The sequence below is a fragment of the Hordeum vulgare genome, chromosome 2H (assembly GCF_904849725.1).
Source record: "Hordeum vulgare subsp. vulgare chromosome 2H, MorexV3_pseudomolecules_assembly, whole genome shotgun sequence".
NCBI lineage: Eukaryota > Viridiplantae > Streptophyta > Magnoliopsida > Poales > Poaceae > Hordeum > Hordeum vulgare.
Window position 1 is genome coordinate 550872002 of NC_058519.1, and position 8472 is coordinate 550880473.

The 8472-nt window shown below is 45.8% G+C and overlaps 1 protein-coding gene across 1 annotated transcript; it reads left to right on the forward strand.

Moving 5' to 3' along the window:
- Positions 1–1668: 1668 nt before the first annotated feature.
- LOC123427186 (uncharacterized protein At4g06744-like) lies at positions 1669–3491 on the forward strand. Its single transcript, XM_045111165.1, has one exon. It carries the CDS (start codon positions 1922–1924, stop codon positions 3296–3298), a length of 1377 nt encoding a protein of 458 aa, XP_044967100.1. The 5' UTR covers positions 1669–1921; the 3' UTR covers positions 3299–3491.
- Positions 3492–8472: the final 4981 nt, after the last annotated feature.

An 8472-nucleotide genomic window follows, 5' to 3' on the forward strand; every position in this document is an offset into this window, starting at 1 on the left:
GCAACGAGATGCTGATGCGACACTACTTCTCCGCCAATCCAACATACCCACCACACCTTTTCCGGAGAAGGTACCGTATGTGCAGATCACTCTTTGTTAAAATTGTTCAAGCTTGCGAGGCGAATTGTCTATATTTTACTCAAAGAAGGAATGTCGCGGGCTTGAAGGGATTTAGTGCATATCATAAAATCTCGGCAGCTATGCGGGTAATTTCATACGGCGTTCCGGCTAACTATATCGATGAGTACCTTCGCATTAGGGAAGATTGTACAATTGAGTCAGTGCATAGGTTTGCCAAAGTGATTGTCCGTGTCTTTGGTCCTGAATATCTTCGGGCACCGAACGAGGAAGACACAAAAAAATTGATGCCATTTAACGAAAGAAGAGGTTGGCCTGGCATATCAGGAAGCATAGATTACATGCATTGGATTTGGAAAAATTGCCCAAAAGCATGGCATGGAATGTATTGTGGCAAGTCTCGTGATGCAATAATTGTGCTGGAGGCCGTAGCTTCACATGATTTATGGATTTGACATTGCTTTTTTGGTATGCCAGGTACTATAAATGATATCAATGTGTTGCAACGGTCTCATTTGCTTGATAGACTTGCTAGTGGTGACGCTCCAGCTTGCAATTACCCTATCAATGGACATGAATACACAAAAGGATACTATCTTGTAGATGATATATACCATTCTTGGTCACATTTATGAAGAGCATCAAAGACCCCCAAAGTAGAAAAGACTCTGAATTCACAAGGGCACAAGAGGCAGCCCGAAAAGACATTGAAAGATCATTTGGGGTTTTGCAATCTAAGTTTGCCATTGTTCGTGGCCCTGCTCGGTTTTGGGACAAATGATCCTTAAAAAACATCATGACAAGTTGTGTTATTCTTCACAATATGATTCTCAAAGATGAAAGAGGCATGAACTTAGATTCTTCTATCACAATGTGCGTAACCGTGTCAAACCAACTAGAGACCCTAACCTAATCAAAGCTTTTCTTCAGACCTATGGAGATATTGAAAATGCAAACACCCACTGTCAACTTTAGAAGGATCTCATTGAGCACCATTGGCAAAGGGCTGGGGAATAGTAACATTCCATTTTTCCATCCGTTTTCATTTTATTCATGTGTAATTTGTTTACGGGACAAGTTTTGTATTCATGTGTGCCATTCATTTAGTTTGCTACGCTGATTTGAATAATTATTATACTTTGGATGATTACTGCATTTGTAATATTGATATTCTATTTATTTTACACATGATGAGTAATTCTGATTTACGGGATATTTGATTTGTGGGTCGATAGAACGGCGTTCGAATATACCCCGCATTGACGAACCGTATAACATCATCTTCTATTAATATGCTTTCATACCTGTCCGTTTTGAACGGTTCACCTTTGTCCGCATCCTCACCGGCCCGTAAAATTCGTTTTTCATAAACAGTAAACGGTTTTTGTTAGTCGGAATTATATGGGGTAGATGCTCTTACGAAAGCGAGCAAATCTGGATGCATCTGCGCTCCTCTCGCACCGCACGTGAGCTCTTCAAATCACATCTGTAACCCGGGGCCACGGAATAGCACGGATACACTGGCATCCAACAAGCAGCAAGACATGCCTGTTCCAGCTTCTCTTTGACAATCCTAGCACTGCTCACAAGAATAGTAAATACTCAGGTAGAACTGTAGGAGTACAGGTTTCAGCAGCAACAGTACGGTACCGGCGGTGGCACATGGCCAGTTCCCGCCAAGCGCAGGCGTTTATATAACCGTGCGCACCCCCTAATCGAAGGCCAGGGCCACTCGATCGCGCAGTCGCGCTCCGTCTTCACTTCGCGCGAGGGGACCCTGACGCGAGTCAAGCACGAGCCACACTGTTCCCATTTCTTCTGCCGACACCTCCAGTGAGAAAAAATGGCAGGCTGCTCGGTGCCTCGCCGCCTTGCTCTCTTCTGCTTTTTGGCTTCGTGCATTGCGCTCGCGGCGCGCACCTCCGACGCCAGCCGGCGGGAGCTCGGCATCAGCATCGGCAACGGCGGCGGCGGGGGGATAGGCATCGGGATTGGGATCGGCGGTGGTGGCGGGGGCGGTTACGGAGGCGGCGGCAGTTACGGAGGCGGCGGCTCGCCGTCGCATACGCCGCCGTCGTCATCCGGGCCGAAGGCGAGCGACTTCGAGAACGAGCGGCTGTACAGGGCGTACCTCGTGATCCAGAGGTTCAAGAAGACCATAACGTGCGACCCCCAGGGCGTCACCAAAACCTGGACAGGCACCGACATCTGCAGCAAGACCTGCTACCTGGGTTTCTTCTGCGAGGCGCCGCCCAACATCAAGGAGCGTGCCCTCGCGTCCGTCGACTTCAATGGCTTCAAGCTGGAGGCCCCCACCGTGGAGGGGTTCGTGGACGCCCTCCCGGACCTGGCGCTCTACCACGCCAACTCCAACGACTTCGGCGGCGTCGTGCCCATCCTCAGGTCGCTGCAATACTTCTACGAGCTCGACGTGAGCAACAACAAGCTCGCCCCCTGCGCCTTCCCGACGGACGTGCTGGGGATCACCAACGCCACCTTCGTCGACATCCGGTTCAACAGGTTCTTCGGCGAGGTGCCGGCGGGCCTCTTCTGCTCGTTCCCGATCGTGGAGGCCATATTCGTCAACAACAACCAGTTCTCCGGCAAGATCCCGAGCAACCTCGGCGACTCGCCCGTAAACTACCTCGCGCTTGCCAACAACCAGTTCACGGGGCCGATCCCCTCGTCCATCGGCCGCGCCGCCAACACGCTACTGGAGGTGCTCTTCCTCAACAACAAGCTCAGCGGCTGCCTCCCCTACGAGCTCGGCCTGCTCGCCAAGGCCACCGTCATCGACGCCGGCACGAACCAGCTCACGGGAACTATACCGGCCTCGTACGCGTGCCTGCGGAAGGTGGAGCAGCTGAACCTGGCGGACAATCTCCTCTACGGCGAGGTGCCCGACGCGCTGTGCCGGCTCGCGTACCCGTCGTCGGGCGGCCACCTCGCCAACCTCACGCTCTCGGACAACTACTTCACGTCGCTGGGGTCGTGCTGCTGGGCCCTGATCAAGCAGGGGAAGCTCAACGTCGCCCGCAACTGCATCCCCTATGCGCCCAACCAGCGGTCGCACGAGGAGTGCGCCGGCTTCTTCCACAGGACCAAGACCACGTGCCCCGTCAGCACCTACGTGCCATGCCACCACTACGCCGCCGGTAAGGAGGAGGTCTCGGCGTCGGAGGAGAACAAGTACCGGACCTACTCGGCGCTGCACCCGTGAGTCCGTGGCTCCCAGCAGCAGTCAGCACGGCCGGCGAGGGCACACGTACACGTGCTGAAAAACAAATTGGGAATGCACCTGTGCGTCTCGTCGCGGCTGCTTGGGTCGTTGCGATGGCTAGTTTGTGTTGATATTTTATTTCAAAATCGTGTGTACTTTTCTAAGTATTTATTATGTTCGCTTTCTCATACTACCAGCAAGGCTTGATTAAGTAGGTTGTTCGAGGTTACGATGGCTGAATGGCTGAGCATCACAGGCGGGCGCGTTTGGTTATCTATATCATAACTTTTGATCCGAGCGTCAGAATGACGATCGGTTTTCACGGCTGTGGTTTTTAGACAAGCTTTTTAAAACTAGATCCCATATATATAGGTTTCGATGAACTTTTTTGAACAACTTTGTATGCTAGATGAGGCAACTTTAGTGCTATAAGCAAGCAACTACTTTCCCCTCTTAGTATGACTATCTATCAGCGAAGAATTATTCTAAGTTGGTTACCACGACTAACAGTTGACTAGATTCACCTCTAAAAGCTTTACATAATTAAACAATGTCGATCAGTTTCCTATAATTGATGCTCACTTGCCTACAAATACTATAAAATTGCTTAATTTTTATGCTCAGTTGCCTACAAAACACTATGAAATTGCTCAATTTTGATGCTCAGTTGACTATTACTGATGGTCAATTGCCTACGATTGATGTTCAGTTGCCCGTCATTAATGCTCAACTGCCTTCTATTTGTGAATAGTTACCATAATTGCACTCGAGTATCACAAAAAAGTTAGCAACTTTTAGTGTGTTTTTTGCGCAACTCTAGTGCGTTCAACAAGCAACTCATGTATATACACACGATGCAATTCATCTAGCATCAAAGTTGCTTATGTTTAGCATCAAAATTGCCTCATCTAGCATCGAAGTTGCTTTTGAAAAAAAATCTTCAAAACATATTCGTATGGGATCTCGTTTTAAAGAGTTCGTCACGAGAAACCTAACGGTGAAAACATATCATAATTCCGACACACGGTTTGATAGTTATAGCTTTTTGAATTTTTTTCATACAGGAATTAATGGACATCCAATGCATGGGAAGCCGAGCATGCACATCCCACGCATAATTTAAGCATTTCAGTTTGAAAATAGCTGACCACATCTGCCATGTGGTTGCTAAAGGGTGAAGTTATTTAACCTTCTTATCATGATAGATAATTTTGAAGGAATTTTTGTTGATAGGCGATCATACTACACACACTAATAAGAAGTTGCTTTTCTTTAGCATTAAAGTTGCCTAAATATGACCTCACAGTTACTCAAAAAAAAGTTTGTCGAAAACTATTCATATGTGATCTAGTTTTGAAGAGCTCGTCGTAAGAAACACAACCGTGAAAACGGGTCGTCGTTTTGACGCTCGGTTCAAAAGTTATAGTATTTTGAAAAAAACCCGGAATAAAGTGAAATGACTTATTGCACACTTCCGCGTGAGGATGCGCTCGTTCCAACCAAATAGTGCAGCTGCACTTTTTAGTATTGGGATTTTACAAATTATAATATCTCACTTGGTCGTGCTTAGAAAATGCAAATAAAAAATAGCATATATATGTTGTTTCATCGTTGCATCCCCTCTAACCTGCTAGTGCCGAGATAGAAGACATGTTGTTTGGTTGCGCACTTGTTTAGAAGGAAACACAAGTTCACTTGTATTCTCACATGCAAGACAATTGTCTTGTAATAGCATCTCTAACAGACCCTTTATACTGTACCGACCTGTAAAATAATCATCGTTTTACAGTTTTGCGTGAAAAAAAGTCCGAACACAAACCGTATCGGACCACGGCCCTTCAAAAAAATTCGAGGCGCGGCAAATTCTTTCCCTCAACCCTTAGAAACACAAGGCGGGAGACCGACCCGAGGGTGACCCCTATTGCTAGCAAGATTTGGTGGGAGGGACATGATATGCCTCAAATGTATCTACTTTCTCAAACACTTTTGCTTTTATTTTGGACTCTAATTTGCATGATTTAAACGAAACTAATCCGGACTTACGTTGCTTTCATCACATCTACCTTGATGTTATTTTTGTACATAAATAAAATTTCTCGAAATCGAATGAAACTTTTTATGGATATTTTCTCGAATATATAAACAATTATGGAGCGAAGACCTACCGGAGGGGGGCCACCCGTGGGCCACAAGCCAACAGGGCGTGCCCACCCCCCTCGGGCGCACTCATGTTGGCTTGTGGGGCCCACATGGCTCCCCCGAACCTATTTTTAGTCATATAAATTCACAATTACAAAGAAATAATTAGAGAGAAGTTTTCAGCGTGTTTTACGAGATGGAACCGTCACCACCTCCTGTTCTTTCTCGAGAGGGATGATCTGAAGTGTGTTTGGGCCTCCAGAGAGGGGGACTCGTCACCATCGTCATCGCCAACCCTTCTCCATCAACAATTTCATGATCCCCACCACCGAAAATGAGTAATTACTTTGTAGGCTTGTTAGACGGTGATGGATTGGACAAGATTGATCATGTAATCGAGTTATTTTGATAGGGCTTGATCCCTAGTATCCACTATGTTCTAAGATTGATGTTGCTATGACTTTGTTATGCTTAATGCTTGACACTAGGGCTCGAGTGCTATGATTTGAGATTTGCACCTATTATGTTTTCTCTAAATATGAAAGTATTTAGATCATATCTTGCAAGTTGTATACACCTATTACGTGTTATGATCCACATACCCCATGCTGATAATAATTGGGATAATTTCGATGATTGTCGTAGTTTGAGGAGTTCATGTATTCACCATGTGTTAATGCTTTGTTCCGGTTCTCTATTAAAAGGAGGCCTTGATATCCCTTAGTTTCCTAATGGACCCCGCTGCCACGGGAGAGTAGGACAAAAGATGTCATGCAAGTTCTTATCGCAAGCACGTATGACTATATACGGAATACATGCCTACAGTACTGGGAAAGGGCTTATAGGTGACCTCAAATAAGTGGTGGGCACTGTCTAGCACCCGCTACTGCTGTTAGCAGTGGCGGGCTCCAAAATTTGCCCGCCACACCTATCGGTTTACAAGTGGCGGGCGTTAGTTTGCACCCATCAGTACAACAACTGTCCAGATTCACCATGGGACATATGTTACCTGTGGCGGGCACAAAATCTCGCCTGCCACAGCTAATTGAGTTACCAGTGGCGGGCAGCAATTCATGCGTGTGACTATATATTTTGGCCGAGCGGCAAAATTTAGCAAAAAATAATAGTGGCGGCGGCAATATGTACCCGCCACTGGTTACTCAACTGGAAGTAGCACGCATTAGGAATCACCCACCACAAAGAATTGTGCCATAGATTGATGACATGGATCATGCCCATCTATCCATCAAAAGAAAATAAAATTGAAAATAAAAATGAGATAGAGATCCCACCCAAACCTCTCGTCACCTCCTGTGTCTCTCTCTTTCCCCCGTGACTCTCCTTGCCGCCGCCACCACCCACCACTCATGCCGGCTGATTCTGATGAGCTTTGGCCACGCACAACATGCCATCGATCTCCCCATGGTCCATTCGTCCCGCTCCTCCGTTCAGATCCACAGCTCTCTTGCACTCTGCACCCTACCCCATGGCTAGGGTTTCGCCTCCCCATCTTGTTCACCGAAATCCACCTCAATCGGCAACGACCAGGCCAGATTTTGTCGGGTTCGCAACCGGCATGGCACTCGTAGGTCCTTCCCCTCCTTTCTCGTTGGGATCCAGCTTCCCCACCTCACCTCACCTTCTCCTCCTTTCCTTCCCTTTGTTGGAGGTCACAATGGCGTGTTGACGGCGATGATGGCAGGAGTGTGCCAACTTAAGGAGGAGGAGCAGGAGGGGCACACCTTCCTCTTCTTCCAAGGCAACCAAGGTCTCTCTGCCATGGCATGGTGAGCTAATCCCCTCCTCATCTCTGCCTATTCTCTTGGTTCCACTACAATCTTGCCATGGATGGATGATTTGGTAATGTTTGCAATGGATAAGTGTATATATACATGTGCCATGCAGTTTGAGGTCTTCCTCTCGTGTTGTTGCACTCTAATCTTTAGATACAACAACATTAGGTCCATGGATGGATGGATGAGCACATACAACTATTAGCCTAGCAGTGCTAACAATAACAACACAACCTTGTGATTGTTTCTGTTTAGGTAAGAACTAGTCATCGACCCGTGGTACTGCACGGACTAGCTATTTTGCAAAGTTCATAAGATAAATATCGGAAGCCATAATTTGAATGATAGTAGTTTGATGAGAGCATGAGTGCCAACTAAACATATGAATGCCTCTCAGATTTCTTTCTACTAGATTGGAGGATGTGTGCACCTCCATCTTGCCAATTACTTAGCTTATTTGAGATAAACTTGTATGTTTTTAACTATACTACAGGCTTGTACTGCCTCTTATCACAAACTGCACATGAGTTGATTAGAAGTTTACACAATAACTACGAATCATTCACTCTCAAGGTTTTGCACTTTTATTTTATGTCAGATCATGAGGAAAGGGGTTCAGATATGTGACTACTCTATGTCGTACAGACTATATTTTTCTATGTTGCACTAACCAATCTTTTAATTATAGTGCATATGTTAATTCTTAGAGCACTTCTAGATCAAATGTGCACACTACTATACACACTCATTTGTTGCTTGTTTGTTTATTTTCTACAACAAACACGATGATGAATGACATTGTATCAACTGAATTCCAAAGACTATAAGGATATGGATTTGATGATGGCAAGGGACATTTTATATGTAAGGCAGATGTGCCGTGAGCTGATGCATTAGCTCAAGTCCTTCTTTTCGGCGAATACCCCCACTTCAAGTAATTTCTATCTTCTTTGTTTGTAAATATGTCATGTTGAGTAGCTTTTCTCGAACATACACACTTAATCATCATGTTGCTTCTTGATAATGGAATTTGATGTCAGGCCCTTTAAGTTTTGATTGCTACGCCCAGTCTTCATATTGTACCAAGCTAAAGACTTGGGGGCTACTGCAGATTCTGATGTGTCATAGTTATGGATTACACTACCTTATTGTCGCACCATATTTTCATGTATCATAGGATTACCTAACTGAAATATTGATTAGAAAACTTGGTCTTTTTCTCCAATCCCTAATAGATGTTCC

What these genes read in the sequence shown, in the direction of transcription:
- LOC123427186 (XM_045111165.1), top strand. Translation starts at nt 1,922, where the DNA reads ATGGCAGGCTGCTCGGTGCCTCGCCGCCTTGCTCTCTTCTGCTTTTTG.